Source organism: Callorhinchus milii, unplaced genomic scaffold (genome assembly GCF_018977255.1).
Source record: "Callorhinchus milii isolate IMCB2004 unplaced genomic scaffold, IMCB_Cmil_1.0 Scaffold9, whole genome shotgun sequence".
NCBI classification, from domain to species: Eukaryota; Metazoa; Chordata; class Chondrichthyes; order Chimaeriformes; family Callorhinchidae; genus Callorhinchus; species Callorhinchus milii.
Genome location: NW_024704750.1, coordinates 3,786,006 through 3,812,328, shown reverse-complemented (window position 1 = coordinate 3,812,328; position 26,323 = coordinate 3,786,006). Strand labels below are relative to the sequence as shown.

The window sequence follows — 26,323 nt, the reverse complement described above, 5'->3', positions numbered from 1 at the left end:
TGTGAGCAAGTTACTCGCCCCTCGGGAGAGGAATTGATGTCGAGTCAACTTGGGTCATTGTTGTACATCTTCTGGTGGTCAACTAGAGCGCAGGTTGTTAGAGCCTTTTGGCCAATTGGAACAGAAGTTAAAGAGAGAGAAAAATTAAGATGTACATAATCATATTCTTTTGCTATTGGGCTATATTCTGCAGGTTTTACTTTACTAACAATTATTTAGAGGTAACTTACATGCAAATTTTGAATTTTTATTAAGGAGGGATTTATAAATTCCAAATGAGAGCAATTTCTGTTACCTGAGTATTTTGGTTATTTGCTCATGAGGACTGAACAATATTGAAGGTTTAGCAATATGAAAATATATCAAAGACTTGAGGCTATTTATCTAGAAGAATGTGATACCTTAGCTGCACTGTATTGGTGGAAGGCATGAGCGTAGCCAAATTAAACTCATTCAGATGATCTACCTCTTTCTTTCAGGTAACTCGTAAAATATTATATCGCCCATTCCTACTGTTTCGATTGCCCAGGTTACAACTGTTGGATGGTTTAGCAGTCACTTATGAGGAGAGAGAAAGATCTGAACTTCAACTTTGTGAACAGAATGTAAGGCTTACTTTTGATTGTTTAATGGATGGCAAAGTGTCTAACTTGTACCTGTGTAAAGATGTAAATTTACAATTTGGCTATGTTACGCTAGAAATTTGGTTTTTCTGTTACACAGTCACTACACTTGATGGCATGTGAAGCTCTTCGAGATATTTCAACATTGAAGGCTGTGTATCAAATGGAAGGATGATTATTGCTAAATAATTGGAACTCAAACGGTAACGTTTATTTTGTTCAGAAAATCACTGATGTTGGATTCCTTCTCTCTTTTGATCCACAGATCTTAACCACAAGTTCCCCTATGGAAATGACATTGCCCGGGCTTGTAGCACAGCTGGCAAGACCCAGCCCTTTGCGCGTGACCAATGTTACGCTACAAGGAGGAGTGCAGCATTTAATAGGACAGGAGTTCAATGTTCAACATACCTTTGGGGACTCAATTTCACAGGAAACAGCTAAAAGTAAGAAACAGTTATGCTTGTCCTGCCCTAAAACTACCAACTAATCTGCAAGGGTCATGGATTGCCTCTGACAAATTCCTTTGCATTTTTTTCCCTTTCTAGATGCACTGATTTGATTTGTGAAATTTGGATATTTGACCCAATGTGTCGATTTATATTATTGTAACAAATCATAGAATCGTAGAATCATAAAATTATACAGCACAGAAGGAAGCTATTCGGCCCATCGTGTCTGTGTCGGCCCCTTGAAAAGAGCTATACAAATCAATCCACTCCCCCATAGCTCTGCAAACTTGTCCACCCCAAACAATTCTCTCTTAAAAGTTGTTATCGAATCAGCTTCCACCACCCTTTCAAGCAATGCATTCCAGATCTCAACAACTCGCTGTGTGGNAAAAAAAATTCCTCACCTCCCCTCTGTTTCTTATAACAACTATTTTAAATTGGTGTCCTCGGGTTACCGACCCATCCGCCAGTGGAAATAGTTTCTCCTTGTTCACCCTATCGAATCCTCTCATAATATTGAAAACTTCTATTAAGTCTCCTCTTAACCTACTCTGCTCCAAGGAGAATAAACCTAGCTTCTCGAGCCTCTTCTGATAACTGAAGTCCCTTATTCCTGGTACCATCCTAGTAAATCTCCTTTGCACCTTTCTCATTGCAGATAAGAAGTACAAGCACCTGGCTGCTAACCTGGTCTCTAATATTCGGGCTGCACATTCAGAAAATACCCTCAGACAGATTAAAAGTGGAACAAACTATCAACCTTCCTCTTTCACACAGCAGCAAGGTGGAGTTTCTCGTAATATGCACACTTTCAATCACACCCAAGAACAAGATGGAAGGTACACAGTTTATCCTGTTTGAATTATATGTTCCTAATTGTTTAAAAAATAATGTATGTTAACCAATAGCACTCACAGTGGAGCAGTTAATTCAAGATATTTACTGCCGATCTATCAATGCCATCTTAGCATCACATTGAAGCTCTTGCTTGTTTAGGTGAAAGTGATTGTGCGTTTTGTTCCCTGAATAATTAAATTAAATGTGAACGTGTTCAGTACTATACCTATATTACTATTTTATTATTACTCTAGATCTTAGCAAATGGCAGAGAAGCCATTAGCTTTGAAATTTAAAGCAATCATCCACATTTTAATTGTTGAATGAACTAAATGTCAGCAAAATGAAAGCTGCTTGGCTCCCGCTGGTACCTCCTCGCCTCGGGCTTCAACTCTATCAACTTACCCAGCCCAGCTCTCGTAACTAATGCATATTCTTTTGTTTGACCCTCATCTCTCATTCAAACTCTTATCTCTGGTCCTTGACTAAATCTGATTTTATTTCCACCTCCATCCTTACCTGACTCCCAGCACAGCTGAACCCCTCATTGTCACCTCCAGACTCAACTTTTCTAAAATGATTTGTGAGGATAAACTCATTAACTAATCTTTATGGAGGTTAAATGTGGCTTGACTACTTGAAGTGTTACTGCGATTCAAAATCTGTTCCATGAAGTGCAGTCTTTTTTGTAAAATGTAGAGGTTCTTGCCTGTAGAAAAAAAATATTGATTAGTTCCATTTCTTATCAAGAAGCAACTAAATGTGGAGTAAGTGGTCGGTCATGGCTGTGCTGTATCTAGTCAATTCAGAATCTACAGAGTGTTTACAGCTGATAAGATGATAATTCATAGATTTTTTTCATTTGCAGCATTTTGTCACCTAACGATGTTAAGCATGGTTGCTAATGGTTTCTTTCAGGGTACACAACAATGCAGCTTCAAAGCCTTCGCGGATGTGATCATTCCCGGAGCAAGAAGTAAAGTAATGAAATAGTCCGCCATCTATTTCTTCTTGTGGAGCTAGATAAAAAGTGCTTTTGACAAGCAACATTTATTTAAAAAAAACGCTTGCTTTAAACAAAGTTCATGTAATGAAAATGACCAGGGAGGTCTGACTGTGCTTCACGATAATATTTGGTGAAAAAAAAATCTATGAACCTATTTAAAACATAATGTTTTATTCCTTCAAATAAATGTCAGTTTCTGTTTAACACTCGCGTATATTCAATGTAATGTTTTGGATGACTTGAGCATTATGCAATTGTAAAAGTCTTAAATACCTATACAAAGTTTGTACATCACAAATTTTTGCACAGAAGAAAAAGCATTACTTTGAATAACTTGCCAATAATACCATGGAGATTAATGGCTATCTTTTTGTCTATTGTCAAAAAGAAAGGCTTTTTTAAAAAATATACATTTTCTGTGAATTTGAATTTTGTTAAAATATAACCTGCATTTTCACATTTATTTGAAGTGTACACTTGAGTTTGATATGGGTCAGTCTGAATCCAAATACTGCAATTGATGCTGAACCCCTTAATAGGATTCTATAAAAAACATTTAATTCAATGGAATTGGGTTGACTATGAATGTTGTTACTTTATACATCATGCTGCAAATGCAAACAATTTTATAAAATGTGTTGTCTCCATTAAAGTTCATATGTACAGATAACAATGATCTCTGATGAATTAGTTGAAATGGATATTTGTCGTTCGGTTGTTAACATTGATTAATAATCACTGGTGACTTCATTTGAAGCCTGTTGTTGCTATTTTATATTTACATGGATTCTTTCTTCTGTTTGTCCTGGTTTATATTCCCTTCCTAAGTCATTGGGAAAGTTATTTAAAAGATGATGGAACAGAACACTAGAATTGGAAGTCTTTCCGATGTGAAGGGTGCTTTACCAGCGTAATTTATTGTTGTTGTCCATTTGAGTTACAGGGGGCAATTCATAGTAGAGAAGTAATTATAAATTGGCTTAGCGCTCCGCAACACTAAACTAATGGGAGTTAAATGGCTTTGCATAAATATAGCATTACAATGCATCACATTGGATTTTGATTTGAAGACAATATAAATGATGATTGTAATTTAAAGGAATACCACAAGATGTCCTTGTTGTACAGGGTGAAATGCGTCCCTTTATTTCATCCTATTTCATTTACCGAAAGCTGAACTGAAGCTTAAAGAATTTTTTTCTGTATCAGTTCTTGTGAATTAAAAAAAAACTAAATATAAATAATATAGATAGATCTCACTAAAGATATAATTTTATAGAAGCATGTATCATTCATAGACCTCTCTATTTTAAAACTGCACATGCAGTTTTACTTTATTCCCAACACAACACATAATATGCAGATGGAAAATCACTTAGGAGCACAGCGCTGGCTTTCAGGATCATTTAGTTACAAAACGCATTTGGAATGATTCCATTTTCAATCAATAAGATGTTTCAACAGCATGGCACTAGGCTATTTTGACGCATATTAATTTAGCTAAAACGTTGGCAAATTCTTTTGTTGATTCCTGTTAATGGTGCTTGCGTTTTCACTACTCCGTTTGAGATATTTAACTCATTAAATCTGATCATTAAATCTGGATCAGCTGATCCAGACAGCTGATCCACTGAGTAGAAGTTCATTCTCGGCACTGAGATTCTTATTCACTTTCAGCTTGAATCGTGCATTATCTCGTGGTGCTACGTGAAGGTGCTCTGTTGGATTTATTCAGGCCCAAGGGGAAGAGTTCTGGTGTTAAATGCATTATGGAGGGTCAAATTTGTAAGAATAGGGCAAACAAAATATTGATAATACAAACAGCTGCTGGCACATTACATTTTCAGCTGTGGAAATTGTTCTGTTAGTGGGGAATTTGTTTTTCCTTTCTGCTATTCAGGAAACATTCAAAAATAAAAATACTTGGTAGTCACTTTATGTCTTTAGTCATAGAATGTTAAACTCTAAACCAAAGAAAGAATGGTTTTCCAAACTTGATTGTAATTTAAACTTTAATGAGGATATTTATGATTTGAACAGCGTTGATGGAATAGACACAAGTGAAAGGAAAGATTCAGATTGATTCCATGAAACAAAGAATTCTCTGGCTGTACCTTTTAAATAACATCTGTTTTATTAGGAAATTTTGAGGACCTTATTTTCATATTTTCATTTTTTTTGCAATAAAACCAGTGATCCATGACTATATATTTGGGCATGTGGAATTAACCACAGATTCATTCTATTACAATGGAATGAACATCATTTCCGAGGTTGCCTCACTCACAACCATCAGTGTTGGTAAAATAAAAAATTCTATTTGCATAAAATAAATAAAATATTCATGCTGATGTTTGAGATGGTGCAAGCACTCCATACAGCAATGGCTTTTTGAACTTCCCAGGTGTCTAACACAGTTGGCTCACACATTGACTTAATGGATGCAAAGTGACAAGCGATGTTTGCATTTCAATGCAAACGAAATCATAGCTTCAGTGACCTCTTTCCATCTTGGTGTTGTACCAAAGAATTAGATTGCCCTTTGGTTAATCAACAGTTTCTATGTTTTGTCCAAGAAAACCAGTGATTTGTGTTTCTTTTCTATTTGACAAGAAAATATCACTTTTTAGCCGTTGGCATTTTCACTGTACCTCCGTTCTTTTCTATCTACAGTATATACTTATAATGGGGACAATGAAAAACAAGCAGGGTTTTGTTCAGATAAAATAGGGAGAAACAATATGAAGAGGTTTAGAGAAATGCAAACTTTGAAGATTCTTTTTTTATGGAAGACTATTAACACCATTTGTCCAACCAAAACTTATGATTATCAAAAGGGAATTGGACATGTATATAAAAAATAAACATTTAAAAGGATACAGACTTGCCCTCCCCTTTGACTTACCATTAAAGTGTCTAAAGAAGGGACATTCCACACAAAGCAATACTTGAGAGGCTACAACAACCCAAAGCTCCAATCGCTGAAATAGTCAAAGACACAACACTAAAAGCCCCAGTTCTCCTTATCCTCTTAATGGTCCCATTTCTAAAGGAGATTAACATCTGGAAGATGTAGAAAATGTAATGCTGTAATTTCACCCTTTATTTGAATTAATAAGAAAGAAATCAAATACTCCAGTATGATATAAATGCATTTAAACATAGGGCTCATTGAGTTTAAAATATCCCTTGGGGATAATCTGATGGTTTTATATGACTTGGGAAGATAATGGAAAGGCAGTACAGATTAAAGCAAATGCAGGACATTATTCTTTTAATTTATTACCTGCTGCATAATTCACTTTGCATTAGCCAAGTTCAAACAAAGACCAAAACAATCTTTGTCATTAGTTCAATAAAAAGAGTTTTTAAATATATATATATTGTAATTAATAAGAGTTTCTGAAATTAAAACTGTTTTCAAAGTCTTGTTTGGTGATCACTGCTCTGAATAGCTTTGGTTCACAGTTTACACAAGAGACGAGTATTGAATATCAAACACTCTTGCCTTCTTAATAGCATACTAATATTGAATCAGCAGTCATTTCTCTGATGAATTGGGATGCTTTTAGTATTTCTGTCGAAATATATTAGCGACGACATTATTTTAAAAGACTGCTCATCAAATCATCATTATACCTACACCTCAAATGCAATCTGAATGTCAAAATATGTTTAAAATTCATACGTAATCATAGTTTTATGGCCAGTTCTATAGTACGCACATACTGATGATAGTTGTTGGTCAAAAAGTTGCCTTATCTCTGATCCCATACCAGCTCTAATCCCATACTAGCACTCTAATCCTAGGATGGCTCACAAAAACCTATCCATTGCCCCCACCACCCCACCCCTCAGACTATGAGGTCAGGTATTAGAGAGAGAATTATTGTAAACAACAACAACTTGCATTTATATAGCACCCTTCACATGGAGTGCTTAAACCTATTGTCCAAGGAGTTTTCCTTAAAGTGTACTGTTTTCTGTTAAAATAAACATAATTTAAGGTTATATTGTTTCCCCGTCTTCTCTCTCTCTTGCTCTCTCTCAATCTCTCTCTCTCTTGGCTCTATTCGTGGTTTACAAGTTATCCCGATAATCTGCTCCTGCATCTCTATCGTCATTGCTGTTAAGATGTATGAAATTGAGACCCTGACCCTCTGACTATCTTGGCCTCCTAAGGGTCTGTGCCTGACCTTTGCGCTGATCCCCACACAGTATGGCTGAGATCTGTAACTCGCCCTGTGGAGCATTATCGATGCAAACCCAGCTTTCCACTCTGTGGAGCGGTGCTATCTGTTGTTTGATCTATTTTTCCTTTTCTTGTTTTTTGGTGCTCTGACTTCTGTCATTCTTTTCTCTGCATCTATTGTTTATTTTACATTAGTTAGGTTTCATTAGGGGTGTTCAAGAAAGTCAACATTATATTTAATGCTGATTTGGTTGGTGCTAAGATATATTGTAATGACACTAATATGGCTCGGGAATATATCAACACTGACGAATTGTAAAGCAAAAGGTAATAACAATTATAAAAATTACAATTCTATCTGAACCGTTTTATTCTTGGGACCATTTTTGTTTTTCTACCTACAATATTGTTTCAGACCTTAAGCAGTTAGGATGTGAGTCTATTGAGACATCAACAATTGCTGTTATCATCACAAGGTACTTATATTGTCAGTGTTACAAACTTTTCATTCCAATTCTGAGAACAGTTTTATTTGAGTTTCCCATTTTACCCCTTTTTTATCCATGTGTGGCGTTAAGTATTCAGCTTTATAAGCTCTGAGCCTCTTCAATCAGCTGACAAAGTTTTTATAATTCGTGTTCCCTCAGTATAATAATAATAATCCTTGCATTTGATATAGCGCTTTTCACGTCAGGACGACGTCCCAAAGCGCTTCACAGAACACACTGTAAAGTGAATTGACTGTATATTTGTGGGCGAACGCGGCAGCCAATTGCGCACAGCAATGTCCCACAAACAGTCGTAGATTGAAAATGACCAATTTAATTATTGTTTTTGGTTTTTTGGAGGGATTATTATTAGGCTCTGTGTGGAATAAGGAAACTTGCCCAAGGTTTCGCCCTCTGCCTGGAATTAAACTCAGGTCTCTCACTTGCAAAGCGAGTGCTCTAACCACTGAGCTACAGTATCTGATTCATCTGCCTTCGTCATCGAACAAATGAAAAGGGAATAAAGGAGCCATGGAGAGGTTTTTTTTCATGGAATCAGGCAGAGAAAAATCAGGGTAAAGTTAAGGCCCTAATGTGAAAACATCAAGAAGCTTGTTATTATTTGCAGTTCTGTGTTGCCTGTGTTGCCTTCAATGATGGAGGTCGTGATTGCCATTCATTTTACTGCAAGAAATCACACAAATATCAGTGGCAATTTTGACTTCTCAAAACTGTGCAGTGCTTTGGCACCACTCTACTGTAAAATAACTGCTTACTAATATGGGTGGGCTAATTCACTGTGACCTTTCATTTGTGTGTATGTTGTGCAGCTGTGTAGTGTGTCCTAGCTGTGAACTTAATCAGCCTGTTCTTGTAGTCAAAGCAGAATAAACTTCATGAAGGGTTTTCTGGATCAGCAGAGACTTAGAAAGAACAGCCCAGGAATAGACTGTGGAGGGAAATTCGATGAAAAAAAGTCCTTTGGGAAGCAAAGCAATAATGGACAGACAGGTTGAGCTGCTGGAAAAATTTCAATACAAAAATGTAGCATAGACAATGTTCAAAAATCGGTGCGTTTAACAATAATATTTTGGAAAGGCAATCTGCAGAAAATTTGACTTAAAAAAAGACTTAAAGCAGTAAAACTACGAGAGTGTACGTTAAAATTATAAAATCTGAAATCCGAATAAAGTTGATGTGTTTTGGCATGTTATAGACTCCTTTTTTTTGGAATCATGTTAAAATCTAAACCCAATTAATGTTTTTTTAACCACATTGTTTGGTGATTAGATGGGAACTCGAATTTTTAATGAGAACAACATTTTGTAAGTGTGACCAGAATGAAATATGATTCTTATAAAATAATTGGGGATGGGAATGCTCATTCCTAAAAATAGCGATATTTTATTGTCTTTAAAATAGAAAATTCCTTCATAAAAAAAGTAATATTTTTTAAAATATTTTTTTAAATGTGTAATAGACTCTAATGACAATCACATTTAACTGATAAAATTGAAACTAATATCAATGATGCATAATGAGCATAATCCCAAAAGAACATCTAATGGATCAGAACAGAAGAAACAAGCTTTCCTTCCCGATCTGTCACTGAGGATTTTATCCTCAGTATTAATTTGATTTTTAAACCCCATCTTCATTCTCAAAGGGATTTTTTACTCAGCGACTTTACAAGAACTGCGCATAAAACTTGAGCGGGGCTGTGACCAGATTACAAAATATCACTTGGGAGTAGCAGACCACTTGACTTTGAAGGCAAGAGGAATATTAAAGAGGTTTGTTTAAGCAGGCTCTAACTCGTGAGAAAACAATTAAAATGTAAGTGGTATCATCAAAGAGTGTCTCACTGAATGGTTGTGGGTACATCTATGTGTATGTTAGACTGAAATGTTATCCTTGTCAAAAAATTATTAATTTTATTGCTTTTAATTTATTTTAAGGATGTAAAAAAAAGTGGTAAAATGATACATTTATCATGTGTACAATCATGTTTAAGCACTTTGAGACTTCCTCCCAATGTGAAGGGCACTTCATCAATGTAAATTGTATTGTAAACTGTGCGCAAATGACTGCTGCGTTTCACCCACACAGTCAATTCACTTTACAGTGTTTTCTGTGAAGCGCTTTGAGACGTCTCAATGATGTCATAAGGCGCTATATCAAATGCAAGGAATATTATTATGATGACCAAAGCGGAGCTCTTAAGAGTCAATGAATGTTTCTCTGGAGACTAATTCTGAGCATCGTCCATCAAATGAGAAACAAGATGGGGATTAGTGACAAAATTATCCTAATCCCAAAAGAACATCTAATGGATCAGATCAGAAGACATGAGCTTTCCTTCCCGATCTGTCGCTGAGGATTTAGTCCTGAGTATTAATTTGATTTTTAAACCTCATCCCCATTCTCAAAGGGATTTTTTACTCAGCGATTTTACAAGAACGGCGCACAAAACTTGAGCTGGGCTGTGACCAGATTACAAGATATCACTTGGCACAATGTCTGATTTTTTTTTTGTACGCTTCCTATAAAACCTTCTTATACAAAAACACATCTAATCTCCTTTACGTGTAATATCTCATCTTCATCAATTTACAGTTCATCTTGCTTGTTTGTATTCCACTGATCCATCCTTCGGTTTCTATGAAAACAAGATTTTTTTTAACCTGCCAGGGAAGTTAATTTGATTTAAGGAATCTAAAAATAACGAAGCAATTTGCTCCAGGATTTTGGAGTAACATATAGTAACGACGACAACATAAAAAATGAGATTGATCGCCTTGTTTTGAATTAATGGGTGTAATCCAATGCTTTTTGCTGCTTGTAAGGATGATGTCTATGAAAATGAAAACTGACAGTAAAATAAAAATCCTTTTACAAGAAGTAGAAGCAATGGTATCACAACTCTTAAGACTCAAGGAAACGGAACGTCACCTCCAGTACTATGGTTCTCATTCCCCTGGTAACCTATAAACCACGTCAGTATTTTACTTATTCAAATTTTGAGGTTTATAATGCCTGATTTGCAATATTTTACAGCTGCTGGTGCTTGATTTTTTCTTTTCATCACAAAAAATTGCAATTTTAAGCCTGTGGAATCTCAGCCAGTGTGTCCTTTTTTCAAGATAAGATCCCTTCTTTTTCAGATATCTGACTCAAGACGCTTTGTGACGTCCTCCTGACATGAAAGACGCTATACAAATGTAATTTCGTATTGTATTGTATTTGTTCCCTGTCTCTTTTCTCTCAACACTGTCCTGCAATTTTCATGTGTAGGTGGGTTGCATGGAAATCTCACTTTGGTTTGATTACTCTTAAGAGTGGTGATGGGTTTCCACATGTGTCAGACACCCGGCTGACCAAAAAGCAACTCATCTAAGAAAGCAGCAGATAATCTGTTCCTCAGGTCTCCAACATTGTTGTTTTAAACCTGACCACTGGGAAGCATAAGAATGACCACGATTTTGTTCTTTGTTCTAACTTTCCATTCAGCAGTTCCAACATCAGGACAAATATTGCATATGAAAGATGATGGAAGTATGTGGATGAATTTGTGTTCTACCATCTTCACAGGTGCCAGGGTCCTTCCAATGAGGGTTCAAAGCATTGTGTTGCTATGGCCTTCAAGTATTCTTTTAGAATTCTGCTTCACCAGTGTCAGTCAGTCAGAGCTGTACGGCAAATACGCTCAGTTTCTTAAGCTAAATGTGCTCAAGACTGTATATTTTCTTGTAGGTCACTGAGGCTCTCCGGAACTGGAATGTGTTTCAAAATACAGTATCTACAAATTGCTGTAAATAATAATAATAATCCTTGCATTTGATATAGCGCTTTTCACGTCTTCTCAATGTCTCAAAGCGCTTCACAGAATAGACTGTATAGTGAATTGACTGTATATTTGTGGGCGAAACGTGGCAGCCAATTGCGCACAGCAGCGTCCCACAAACAGTCGTGGATTGAAAATGACCAATTTATTATTGTTTTGCGATGTATAAATTGGCCCATGGGCAAATGAGATCCATATTAGTGCAGTTATATACTGTGCATGATATCTCTTTGTTATCATTGCAAAATCACTTCCTAATTAAGATGGAACAGAGTGATGTAATGAGACTGGAATCTGAAAATAATATGATGCTGCAACTTTAAACATCAGATTGTATCTACAATGATGTTTTGAATGAGACATTAATTGTACTTTGTAGAAAGTAGAATTAGAATTATTAATAATTTTGCACAACGCAGCATTCGTTATGCCTGAGAAGAGAAAGCAGGAAGAAAGTTATAATAGATATAAAAATGAGGTCGGTACTTCAAAGAATAAGCACATACCATGTAGTTTAATTTGTTAAAAAACATCTGATTTTGCTTTTGAGTCATTTTGTATGTACATACTGAATGGAGTTGCATTGATGGATCGTGCACCTTGGCAATTTGACAGAATGCTGGATGATTCATATATATTTTAACAACATCATCTTGTAATTAAACCCACCAAACTGGCAAGAGCTGCCTGTTATCTGACAATATGTGTCCATCCCAAACAGAGTGCAATCACACACACACACACACACACAGAAGGGAGAATACATTTCATCTGGCCTGTGGTGGTACAACACTAACAACAACTTGTATTTATACAGTGCCCTTCCACATAGAGTAAAATTGCGCTCGGAGTACTTTTACAAAGACTGGGTCAGCCTCTGAGACAGGCAGAGGGGGGAAGGCGGAGGTGAGACTTTAAGACAAATAGAGAGAGCACAAGATGGAGGAGTAAAGGGAGGGAGTTCCAAACTTTAGAGGTGTAGAACCTGAAGGCTCAGCTAACCATAGTGGTATTGAGAGGATGGGGTAATGCGTAATAAGCCCTAGTTGCCAAGTGCAGTGGACAAGCAGAGGAGAAGGTCGGAGAGACAAGAAGGTAGACATGTATATATATATATACTGTATATACAAGATAGTTTTCTTAAGTTCTATGGTCTAACCGTAATGTAAGACTACATGATGCTATAGTTGAAAGGAATGCAGGGGAACTAATAAATATTTCAGAGACATTTGTGAATACCGTTTTATCAAATGAATGCTAACAGTGCAGATTTGCTGTAATAAAGTCAGCCTAGTTTCATCTCCCTACCCACAACCCTCAAAGCCTGCACATATGGGGATTCAGCAGTTCTGTCAGTATACATTAAAATTAAATGGTGTGTTTTGTTGACACCGAACAGCTCAGAAATGTCATAAACTGGGCAAAGGAGCCATTATTGAAAGTCTAGATGCATTAGTGTTCTACACCCAATAGGGATTTCCTGTACATTGCATGTTGAGTCCTGACTTACTAAATCTCGAGAAAGTGTTTTCAGTGGCTTTTGCAGTTTGTGCAAATGTTAGGTTTTTGTAAGTAATCTGCAGAAAATGACATCATGTCTGAAATCTAACGTACTGCTTTGCCCAACATAGAATCAGGAAATCTCTAATGGACTTTGACTGGATTTTTCTAGAACTCTTCAATCATCAAAACTTACACTGGACTAGAGCAGGGGCATAACTGAAGTGATGACATCTTAAATAGTATTGAAACTGACCGGGAAAAAAAACACTGCTTTCCACAGAGTCCCTGACATCATTATCCCAACAGTAATCGTCGATTTGTTTCAGAATGGGTGTTCAGGGGTTACCATTTATCAGGAATCACCTAACTACTGGTTAGTGTATTTCCTCTATTGGTGGTGAACCCACAGGGTAAATCAACACCAGTTAACTTTTAACTTATTATCTTGTTTCTCTCTTTACCCTCTGAATGTACCATCACAACAAGGTAACCTTTGTATTTATTGTTCGCAGATGCATTGCAAAGTCTCATTGTGTGGCAGGCATCTTCTCTAGCATAAGTATATTCTCTTCCCCCCAAGCCACATTTTATTGGTTAAGTAAGCTTGTCAATCGAGAAGCATGTTCTGTCAATGTTGGCTATTTCTAATCTATTAGAACAATTGTTTAATCAAGCACAGGGTCGGTTAAAAACAATTTATTTTGTAATCTAGAAGAGATCATTTTTTCCTGACTGGATTGAAAAGTAGTCCAGATATTTTTTGCAATAGGCCCTTCAATACTCCAACATGTGTCCAGTCAGGATAGCAGCATAAGGATGGAAGAGTCAGGTCACTGGAAGATGACCTGCTTTTCATTCCTTATGTGCAGGCCAATAAATAATTGGCTATTCTGTAGTAAATGACAACTGAAATAAGTGATCTTTAGGGTGAAATCTGAGGCCTTTCATAAGTATCACAAGGAACATGTTAAGAAATGTCACAATTTTCACACCTGAAGTGGGGATTTCATGAGGTTTAAATATGCTAAAACTTCTCCAGTGAATGGCCCAGTCATATTGAACATGAACTCATAAAATTGAGTCATGAATCTTTAGTGCCAGCCGGGAAATCTTTTTTTTCAGGCAATAAATAAATTGCTCGCCCTATTTATGGTCTAAGTCTCCTGATATTAAAGGACAGAGCAGTCATATTCTTCTAAAAAAAATCAAAACCATAATTTGATCAAAACCATACTTATTTTTTTCAAGGATTGAGGTTATCTGTTCTTCAGATGGACGTTAAAGATCCCGTGACACTGTTTGAAAAGAAAATAGAATTTCTCCTAGTTTCCTGGCCAACAGTCCTTCATATAAATTGATCATTCATCTTATGGTTATTTGTGGGATCTTGCTGTCCACAAAAGGGTTGTTGCTTTTGCCTATAAAATGACTCACTAATCTTGAGAGTAATTCGTATAACGCCTATTAAGATGTGTGGCACTATAAAAATGCAAGTTCATTTTTGTTCTATTGAAATACCGTTCTCACTTCTCTTTTTTAAAAAAATCTTCCAAAACAACAGCTGATTTCCTAATTTCTCTTTCTTGTTAATCTTTCACTGTTCCAATCAGCTCATCGCCTAAATTTGCACTTTGATGAATGAACACACCAATTCTTACTTGACTTTTGTCCTTTGCTGACAAGAAACTTATGTATTTTATTTCCCTCCCCCATAGATTCCTTGCTTGCATTTTGCATTTGATATTGTGCCTTATCACATCGTTGAGAAGTCTCAAACTGTAAAGTGAATTGTCTGTATATTTTGTGGGCAAAATATAGCCCATCCGTTTGTAAAAAGGAAGGCTGAGATGCTGACTGACCTGAAGTCACTCTTAAACTGACTTCCAAGAGGTGAGGTAGAGCAGTCTGGGGGCAATTAACACACTGAGTTTCGTTCTCAATGTAGCGTGTAGTGTGCCTGGGTTCTGCTTGTCAATGTTTCCCAGATGAGATATGAAATCCACTGTGTACCAACCTGTACCACTCCGCTGTGCTGCAGAAGACTTTTCTGAGCAAATGTGCATAGAATGTGGTTTATTGCTGTTCAGGGTAATATAATATATAGTTCAAATCCAAAGTGGTTCTTTATTTAAGATCCTGTGAGCTCTTATTAATCATAGCCTTAAATTTGGTTAAGTGATGTGACCAATTAAGAGCTTTGTGAGTTTAATTGTTTGTGATGGTAGGTTTTCCCATGGGCCCTATTAACAGCCTCATGTGGTCTAGTTGCTCATATGATACCTCTAATAATTATTGTAATTGTAACTGCAATTAATGGACAGTCACTATCTATCCTGGCAGAATGCAAGAGTGGCTTCCAGACCTCTTGCTTTCTTTCAGAACCTCCTAAACTGAATTTCAATTTTTTTTTGTATGAGCACTTTATTTCTACATTATTCTCCGTGTTACTCCTCAAGACGGTGCCTTGAACTACTGGGATCTATCTCCACAGATGCTGGCAGCCTGATCGGTCAGTGCCAACAGGCTATTCGACTGGGACAGGAAGCGTCAGTGCTGAGCCTGATCATGACCTATGAATACAGAGACGAGAGCAGTGATGGCCAACCTTTTTGCTTAGCCAACAAAATAAATGTTCGTGATTGAATATTTCTTTGTTCACGGCCGCGCTGTGGGCATCGCCGCTCAGTAGCAACTGGAAACGAGGCATTGATTTGGAACGGGCTCGCCTGGACTGGTGTGAATGTTTGAGGGCCACTTCCGGCCCACGGGCCATGGGTTGGCCATCACTGTACTGGAGCAACTGAGAATGTTTTCACTGAAACAGAGAAGGTTAGAGGGAGGCCCATAAATATCTTTAACATTCCAAGGGGATTTGACAGGATAGATCAGGAGAAAAAGAACTGTGGAAAATGACTTTTAAACTAAGATTGCATTTAAGAATTTAAAACATTCTGCACAAACTTCAGGGTTAAGACATCGTCTTTTAGGCTAAAAGATAGGAAATCTCGGGCCTCTGAACTTTTACCAAAGTGCTTTGATTTGAAAAAAAAAGGTTCCGTTTTGTAAAATCGTTATCGCAGTAAGAACAGGATCCAATTTCAGAAAAGTTTTTTTTACCACTTTATTTTTAAAAAAGTCCCAGATTCCTGCTACTACAAACCAGTTAACTTGATTCCTAAAAACTGCACCATAAACAATAAAAAATAAAAATTTCAGTGAAGGGCAAAGGCATTGCACCTCCTCTCTGAACCTAGCAGATACTCCCCAACCCCCCATGTGTTGCAGAGTAGCTCTGAAGGCAAGATTAATGACAATTTAAATGGATTTCTTTTCCCCAGCTCCTTCCATAAACTTTTTATTGCACCTGAGCCAAAATGTGCTTTGTGCCAGCAATAACTCAACCAGAACCAGTCCCACTTGAATAGAACTTGCATCCATGGTTCTACCCAGGCCTTTTGGAAATATTGCTCGTCAGTTTGATTGACATGCAGTCCTGTGTTGCTTTCTGCGTGTCAAAATCTCTGAGTGATGGTTCAAGAGTAAGGACTGCCTGAATCTCGATATGATAACTCTCGTGCTTGAAGTGCACTTTCTTTTTTAATTTTGATATGTGTCTGTCAAAAATGCTTTACTCTTGAGTATTAATTGACTTTAAGGTTTCGAGCGAATGCAAATGTTTTCCCTCATGAAGCATCTGTAAAAGCAATGTCTTGGAAATTTCTGTTGTGAGTGTTGCAAAGTGTAGTACGTTCATCTCAGAGCATTCAGCTCCATTATTAAAGTCATTCTCTTCGCTCTTGTGCGCTGTTCTTTCTCGACAATGAACCAAATGAGACCAAGAAGGGAAGTAGGGATGGTGGTCCAAGATTTCGACCGACTTTGCTCTTGGACCCTTTGGAAAGTGAATCAAATGGCTTGAATGTGTATTTTTGACCTGTTTTTCATACCCCCTTACCCCGCCCCTCCACCCCCCCGTGTAGAATTGCCTCGTGTGTTTTCAGTGCCACCGCATGGTGGCAAGTCTGTAAATGACACCTCAGTCTGACGACCAACAAGGAGAACCTTGGTCCCACCATGTGCTGTGGATACACAATGAAGCTCAAATGCTCCTCACCAATGTGTCCCTTGTAGTACTTGAGTTTCTCCACAGGCTCAGATTGACCCCAACACAAAATATTTCTTTAACCAAGCGTTGATTGCTAAACTATGATAAACTAGTTGTATTACACAATGGTGCCATTCTTATTTTGGCTGTAAAAGGCTAAATAAAATAGGTTTCATTTTATAAAAGAGCAAGCTCGTCACCTTAAATATCAAAGTAAAAATCAAGAACTATACAAGGCTTTCACCTCAAAAAGAGATTCTCCAAGTGTCCAAACCAAATTAAAATTGGTCATTCCCTTCATTATTGTTTGTGGGACTTTGCTTCAACAACTCCCAGAGCACTTTGCTGCACACAAACTGGCAGCTTGGAAACTACAGTCACTACACTTTGCAGTATATCCTGTGAAGCGCTTTGAAATGCCTTTCTGACATGAAAGATACTATATCAAATGCAAGAATTACTATTAGAAAAATAAGATTGCTTATATAACAATTTTAATCTCTGTCAAAGGGCAAAAAATGGTGAGACTCTTGAGAAAACCGGAATGCGAGAGATTTCATTTGGAAGATTGAAAATCTCACTGCACAGCATCTATGCCGTCTGATGGTGAATGGAGCACTTATCTGTGTTGCCTTAATTGTCTCTGATTGCTATTTGTGCTCCATCGCCACTTCCCCACAGCCAAATCCACCTTGAACTGTTTGAAATTCCCTGCATTGACTAATATCAATCAAGCCATGCAGTGCGGCACATAATTTAACCATTGCCCATTTGAACAACAGTGCATCACTTTGGGGGAAAGTTTTTTTTATTTGACTGGTGTTAAGAACTTTTCATTAGTAATTAGAAATAGCACCTCAAAGCATCGATTTATGTTGATTGTGATGACTTGTGGCTCGGTGGGTTAATCTTTTGTAGTGTTTTTTTCCAGAAATTATGAGCTGTAAAGCCAGTTATTTTGTCTCCTGGCTACTCGACTTCTAAAGATAATTATTAAGACTGTTGTAGTCAAGCACTCTTACGTGTCCTAGAACTCAATCACATTGGATGATAATGATTCTCCAAACAACTGTTCTTTCTTTCAAAGGTTAAGCTGTTTAAAATGACTGAATGCATTTAACTTGTTGAAACTGCTTTTTTTTAATGCAACATAATGGGTAGAGCTTTCCTTTTGATTTTCATTCTAAATGCATTTATTTAAAAAATATTTTTTTTCACCTTGAGGAATACAACAGAATAATGTAATAAAAGCCTGCTGTTTACAGCATCCTTTTATAAGCTGTGAGTTTTAAAGGACATTTGTGAAACCAATAAAATATTAACAAAGTCAGCGGGCAAGATGATTTGAATAAAGACGTTGTCATAGTAACACAGAATTGGTAGAGAGAGGGGAAAATAAATCTTACTAACATTTCATTGCTTTAGTCTTTAAATTGCAAATGTAAAACAAGTTTTATTTTAAGCAAATTACAATATTTCCGTGAGAGATTCAGGCCGCTTTTGCATCCACAAATTATTTTGGAAATACGGTAATGTCAATTTTCCAATCAGTTTTTAAAGCGTTTTTTAAAAATGCCCAAAAATTCATCCATGTAAAATGAACTCTTAACAACACATTGTGTGCGATACTAAAGTAGTGTCAAATCTATTTCTAGACATTTGAAAAATATTTAATTGGTGCACATTTAAGGACAAATAAATGGATGTTCTATTGTATGTTTATATTGTAAAATATGAAATGCTGCAATAAATTTGATAAAGTTAGTAGCTTAAGCAGTACTGTACAGTTCTGCACTAATCTTTCTTCAAGCAAATTTTGATATAATGTGTTTCTTTAATCAAAATGTCAGCATTTTTCCTGCGTAATCCTTCCAAAATAAGCAATGTTATTGCAGCTGTACTAAATTCTCAAAATTATTACCTTTTGTAATACATTTTTATAAATTAGACAAATGACTCAATATTAAACTGGTGGATTGTCATCTGACCAGTTAGACAATATGCTTGAAAGTTTAGTTTTTTAAAATTTTTGGGGCAAGATCCTGTTTTCTCTTCATGTTTTGAGGGTTACAGCATCTCAATTCAAGGAAATAATGCTCCTTTGTGAAACGATTAGTGCAGATTTATCAGGAAATAACTTGCAGTAAATTAAAGCGAAATGCCATTCGTGATACAGTTAAAATAGTTTTAATGTATCTGCAACGTGGCAGCAGTCTTGAACAATATGACTGCTACATGCTGTTCTTGATTGCTTCTGATTACTATTGGCTATACAAAATTTCAATTACAGATACATTTATATTGAACTTGTGTAAGCACAAGCACAAGTAAACACATTATGTATATATATTAATATATATTTGTTGAACGCCAGAACTTTTAAGCTTTTCGTCTAAGGTTGATCAAGGGGTATGTCAGAGAGTAGTATGGGATTTTTATTTTTACTTTGGGACCGGACATATGGACTTCACTGGCCTTTTCCGGTTTGGTACATTCCTTTGTTCCTATATTTCACCATATGTGCTCATAATAATTAAGTACAGCTACTGGCTTTTTACTGCCCTTTGATATATGGCAATGCTTGAGCCAAAAATAAAAGTATACAAAAAATTAAATTCAAGGAAAATGTATGGCATTCTCTTTGATATTGTGCCATCCATCTCCACAGAAAATTAGCAATTATAATAATCCTTGCATTTGATTTAGCACATTATCACGTCATGGAAAAGTGCTTTAAAGTCTTCACAGAATATTGTAAAGTGAATTGACTGTATTTTGTGGGCGAAACGCGGTAGCCAATTGCACACAATGGTATTACGCAATCAGTAGTGGATTGAGTGACCACATTTTTTCATGTATTGCCTTATGACTTTCATCAATGATAAACTTCCAATTATACTTTTGATGTTATTTTTCTCTTATGCACCCACCATCTGCCTGCACACATTCCCATACTTAGTGGATGTTTTCTTATTACTGTAGTTTTTTTTCCAACTGGGATTGTGGGAATACACGCGTGTGCAAGGCTAGCAGCTATCACTGTGACTACGAGACAATCTCCTTGCAGACTTGATCTTATCGTGTGCTTAATTTTGGCTCGCTGTTACTGACCATATGTAGCACGTATACTGCTAACTTTATAGTTTGCCCCTCTCCCCACTTAGATTTGAACAACTCCTTTTAGACTACCAATATGAATGGACCTTGCAAAGATTTATTTGGGCATCTTGTCTTTGAAATTCTAGTAATACTAGCAGCAGAGGTCAGTTACTAATTAAGCTGCACCTGTATTTGATTTCCCTGACCTCTTTTGATTCTTTACTTGGGCTATGCTGCAATTCTTGCTACAGTGGTTGGGGCTCAAAGAAAAAGCTTTGTGGCTACCAAACACCGCACTGTCTTCCGTCCAACTTCCGTTCTGTCTTATTTTTGTAAGTACAAGCGTGTTTTTCATGCATTCATTTATGCTCTGCATTATAATTTGATAACCAGGTTCAGTTGTCTGTGCAACTGGCTGTTCAAACATTCGTACTGTCCAGCGCTTATTTTTCAGTATTACGTAATTGTTCAGACCCATTGCTTTTTGGCTGACTGCCCAGAAACAAATATGAGAACACAGGCATTGCAAATGAATCCTTCTAGCTCAGTTCACAGAGTTCATTTGCAGGAAATTATCGGTCGGTAATAATCATGCTTTGCGGTTACAATAAAACCATTTATTGAAGCTGTGTTGGACATTAATGTGCATTATGTATTAGAATCAAAGATTGCAGACTTTAGCTGCAGCAATCACTAAGCCTAGACGCTATGACTATTTACTGAGGAGGTTATTTCAATGTTCAGCGTTACAGATACAGGAACATATCCAGCGAAATCCTGTTATAGCACTTCATTATAGTGTTGCTTTACTTATAATTCTGGTCTCCCTTAGACTCATGCTAGTTACTAGATGGTATGTACACAGTTCACAGGAAATGGTCTCAATGGCGACCAGGAAGTTTGACTTTTCTCCACTTTGCGTATAACCCAATATACATCCTGCCGACATGAAAATAAATGTAAATTGTATTGTATTGTAGCCCATCATGAGATATTGGACCCGACCAACGTCTATTGGTTATAATGAGCTTTCCCTGAAGTTGGCCTGTTCCATTTGTTCTCCGTTTGGGTGATTGATTAATTATTGCCAGTGTAGAACAAACATAAAAATGACTGCCGCTGCTCTGCCTTTGGCCTTTTGTGTCACAAAATCAGCATGATGGGCAGTAATGTTTTTAACTTTATTTGGGCCCTTCCTCCATTACAGACATTAAGTGTTTTACCACTTTTGACTCATTATTGATTCTCTTCCATTGTCACACAATCTGAATCCAGTGTAAGACTAAAAAAGGCTGGATATATTTTTATGTGATATCGACTATTATAAGGAAGAGTCATCACAAATTTCCGGTATCATCTGGACCTATTGTTCCATCAGGCAGTTTAGAACTGGCAGATTTAAAAACGACCATATCTGAACTGCATTAGTCGTATACTGCAGGAAGCAAAGTGCTAAACACTTGTAGTGAGAACACAATTGAGCACAACAATGTACCTCAGTTTTCTATTATGCATTCTGTTTGCAACAAATGTACGATAGGTGGGAGCTGGCCATTAATCAACGCAGTATTACATTTGTTAATCAAGTGATTTGAATGAATCAAACACTTTCAGTAATACCAGATAAAAATCAAATTAACAGCACTCTAGAGACTCAACTCATTGACATATGTCACCTTGAAAGTGTCAGGGCAGAGATCTTTGTGAATCCTAAAATAGTGGGATGCTAAATATTAATCAGAGACTTCCCCAATGGAAGGGAGACAAAATCAAGGGCGAAATCCCTCAGGTTTTCACTCGTTAATTTCCGACAGCTCTGTTACAGATGAACATTGTCAGAGCCCTGAAAGTAGGTCAGTGGATGCCAACGGAACAACTGAAAGAACAAAAAAGCACCTTGCATCAAAGGTTTGATGGCATTTGAAAACTGATGTTTCTACTAAAACCTTGAACTGACATTGTGATCCAGTCAGAGAAATTTGCATATTTGATTCAATTGATTTAAAGTGCAGTCACACCACTGGTAACCTGCATATAAACTCTAAAATGAATAACAATAAAAATCAATTTGAAAAACCTTGATTTGTAAAGCACACCAGTTGGAAAGTGACTAACATTTTTTATTACATAGTTGGCTCTAAGATGCAATGTTCATACCCTGGACTATTTGCATTAATCTCGACTGCTGTTTGTGTATATTTAAATTCACAGTGAGAATCGCAAAGGTTGAATTATTAGTCCCAATCTAGCAAAGTGGGATTCATAATTTGCCATTTTCACTGAAAATAATTGAATATTTTTAATTAACACGATTAGAATTTGAAAATATTGTATTTTCGACCAAATATATCTAGTTCACATCAATGCTATTAAGATGTAATGTACATTTACCAATTTGTAAAATATTTTCGGGTCACGATACTGGGTTGACAAGACATTTGTTCAAGGAAACAATGCTACATTTATTAGATAGACTTGTGTAAAGAAACATTCCCTTCTGAAAATCAACTGAACCTATTTAGTTTCAATGTGCCTCCACCATTCTTCAGAGTTGCCTGCAAAATAAATGTTATTAATTATTCTGGAACTAAAACTATATCAAAGCTGTTAGGAACTTGTTTATTTTTCCACTTTCAAATGCAATGTAAGGTACTGGATTTCCACTAACAGTCCTGTAGATGGCAATGCTGGAAGGCATGTATTTTTAAAAATTCATGTTAACCCTTTCTGCAGTGCAGATCACCCCCAGTGCTGGGTCAGCTTGGACAATAAGAATACAAGTCCCGACTTGGGCCATGGACCCAGAACCTTCTGACTCAGCAAGGCTGACACACCTTTCACATATAGCGCCTATCACATCAGGAAGACGTCACAAAGTGGTTCGCAGGACATACTGTAAAGTGCGGTGACTGTGTTTTGTGGGCAAACACAGCAGACGATTTGTGTATGCAATGTACCACCCACAAACAGTAGTATTAGTATTTCTTTGAAAATGAAATAACGATAGGCTTACAACAAATTCCCTCCAACTTCCCAATGACCAGTATTGTCTGCATCTGAGACAACAGAGTGAGCAGGTTGCTTCCAAGTCATTTTTGGCCAGTTTCCAAATAGATATGTGTGAACAACTTGATGGAGATTCCCAGCCAATATTTATATCCCCTGAGGGAAACAGCCTGCTGCCCTCTTAACACCTTTCTACCATGTTAAGGTTATGATCGGAACTACACTGGAGTGGGAGAATCAAAGCTATGCATCATCCTTCCATAGCATTACCATTGTGATACTCCAAAGCTTTTCAACAAAATAATTCCATAGGAATAGTGGAATTCTATTTAATTGATATCAACTGGCCCATTTTTTTGCTGTGCGGCGGGGTGTAAAGTTTAATCAAATTTGAAACACCGTACAATTTTTTTTTACAGCTTCACAGTTCAATGTGGAAATTCTTAAATTTTTTGTGTTTACAAACATGTCCAACAACTTCACTCCTTTTTCTCTACGACAGCCAAAATTCTCTTTAAAATAATCAGAGGCATAGACAATGAGGAGATAAACAGCCTATTTGACAGACCGTGGGAGCCGAATTTGAGGATGAGGGTAGGGCTAGTATTAGATACATGGTTAAATATATATTGAGATACACAAATACTCCACAGGAAAGAATAATTTTGTTGTACACTAGGATTGTGTCATGGAGATATAGCGACAGATGAATAATGTGGAATGTTTACTAAGTTAGATATGGATGTGTATTAGTAATGGTTAAAGGGAAGGAAGTAGTGGGTAGGCAAAGTCAAATGGGGAAAATTATTAATTGGGTACCTCAGAATTGCTTTGTGGAGGCAACAACAAGATGACATTTGTGTAGCGCCTTTCACGTCGGGAGGACATCCCAAGGCGCTGGACAGAGTACAGCATTTCAGGGTCGGGGGGGGGGGGGGGGGAGATGGCCGATGGCATGGTTGAAGAGGAGGGTCTTGAGGCGGGACTTGAAGGAGGCTAAGGAGGGGGCAAGGCGGAGTGACTGGGGGATGGAATTCCAGAGGTTGGAGGCAGAGTGGCTGAAGGCTCTCCTGCCAATGGTAGCTCATGTTCCTAAAGTATATAAAAAATAAAATATATAATCCTTGCATTTGATATAGCGCCTTATAACATCATCGAGATGTTTCAAAGTGCTTCACAGAATCCACTGCAAAGTGAATTGACTGTACACTCCAAGGGTGAAATGCGGGAGCCAACCGAAGCCACGAACAGGCGTTGACTGAGGAACCAAACTTATTATTTTTTTCTTTAGGGCATTATTACTCCCGGTAAACGATCCACCAACACGCGGGTTCCCACTTACTGCCAGGCAAACCGAGGCGTATGGAGGAAGGAAGTGGTGAGGATTCACACCCAGTACATGGTAGTTAAATTTGAGCTCTTCAGCCCATATAGTTTGATATATGACCTATATAGATATATACGTATGTTTAATGGGATGAAGCAAACTGAAACAATATTTTCAGATAAACCATTGCTAGAGGACAAAAGAACACCTGGTTCAGGTTTGTGAAGGGCAATTTCAAAACAGACATCAGGAAATATTTCTTACACGGGGGCAATCGATAGGTGGAACAAGTTACCAGAAAGAATGGTGAGGTCAGGATACTAGTCGTTTAAGAAATATTTTGGTGCTGCATTGGGCCAACATCCTAAAAATAAAAAATCAATTGAGACAAAGTGCCTTTTCAATCCGAACCTTGTGATTGCTCAACCTTCTTGAAAGTCTTTTTGAAAGTGGGCCCTTCCTTCAAAACAAAAAAGCTGCAATCAATACAGCCTGGCTTAGAAGGTAGCGCTCCCATGTCAGAAGATTGTGGATTCAAGTCCCACGTCAGGATTTTAATCTCAATTGACGCTCCAAGAGTGCCGGGCTGTGTACTCAGTTGCTGGAGTTGTTTTAATATCTATATGCTCCCCCTTGGTGACATCATCCACAGACATGGGGTCAACTTCCACATGTATGAGGATGACACCCAACTCTATCTTTCTGCTCCACCCTTAACTCCATTTGCACTCATCCAGGATTGATGTCCTGACAGACTGCCTGGCGGACATCAAGTCCTGGATGAGGGCAAATTTCCTACAGTTGAATGTGAACAAGACTGAGGCCCTCTTGATTGACTCGCGTCAGCGCCTCAGCACCTCCGGTTCTGACAACATCAACCTCCATGGTTGCACACTACAACTCACCAGCCAGTCAGGAACCTCGGTGTCTTGTTCGACCCTCAACTGTCTTTTCTCTCCCACATTCAAGCCATGACCCGCTCTGCCTTCCCTCACCTCTGTAACATCGCTCGACTCCGCCACTACCTCACCCCTCAGGTCGCTGAAACTCTTGTTCATGCCTTCATCACCTCCGGCTCGACTATGCAAACGCCCTGCGTGTCGGCCTTCCCAACTCCTCCCTCCACAGGCTGCAGATAATCCAGAACTCTGTAGCCCGTGTCCTCTCCCGCACCAAACTCCGTGATCCCATTTCCCACACTCTCGCCCGACTCCATTGGCTCCAATCCTTCAGGGGATCCAGTTCAAGATTCTGGTCCTCACATACAAAGCCCTCCATGGCCTCGCCCCACCCTACCTCTGCAACCTCCTAAACCCCTACCAACCCACCTGTTCCCTCCGCTCAGCCGGCTCTGGCTGCTCCACGTCCCCCGACCCACCCGCCCCACCATTGGCGGGAGAACCTTCATCCACTCTGCCCCCAATCTCTGGAATTCCATCCCCCAGTCACTCCGCTTCACACCTTCCTTCAAGTCCAGCCTCAAGACCCTCCTCTTCGACCATGCCATCGGCCACCCCCTTTCCCCTCCCCTCGCCCCCCAACTCCAACTCAGGTCTGAAATGCTGTACTCTGTCCAGCGCCTTGGGACATCCTCCCGACATGAAAGGCGCTATACAAATGTAATCTTGTTGTTTTTCTTTCAGAAGAGACCTTAAACTGAGATCCTAGTCACTCATTTCATTGCAGTTTCTGGGCTTTTTGGCTTGTGAAAATTGGTTGCTGCATTTGCCCACAAAATATAGTCACTGCACTTCCACAACAAAATCCTGCAGATATCCTTCCCACGTGAAAGGCACTGTTATATCAAATGCAAGGAATAATTTTTATTGCTGGTATATAGG

The 26,323-nt window shown here is 37.8% G+C and overlaps 1 protein-coding gene across 1 annotated transcript in view; it reads left to right on the top strand.

The window, feature by feature from the left end:
• Positions 1–15,549, top strand: part of lrrc9 (leucine rich repeat containing 9) — a 44,043-nt gene extending 28,494 nt beyond the window's left edge. The window contains exons 31-34 of the mRNA XM_007903826.2: positions 480–605; positions 889–1,069; positions 1,734–1,914; positions 15,437–15,549. Of these exons, the coding sequence (XP_007902017.1) occupies positions 480–605; positions 889–1,069; positions 1,734–1,914; positions 15,437–15,521 (573 nt within the window). The 3' untranslated portion in view covers positions 15,522–15,549. The remainder of the gene's footprint in view (positions 1–479; positions 606–888; positions 1,070–1,733; positions 1,915–15,436) is intronic.
• The last annotated feature ends 10,774 nt before the right edge of the window (positions 15,550–26,323 follow it).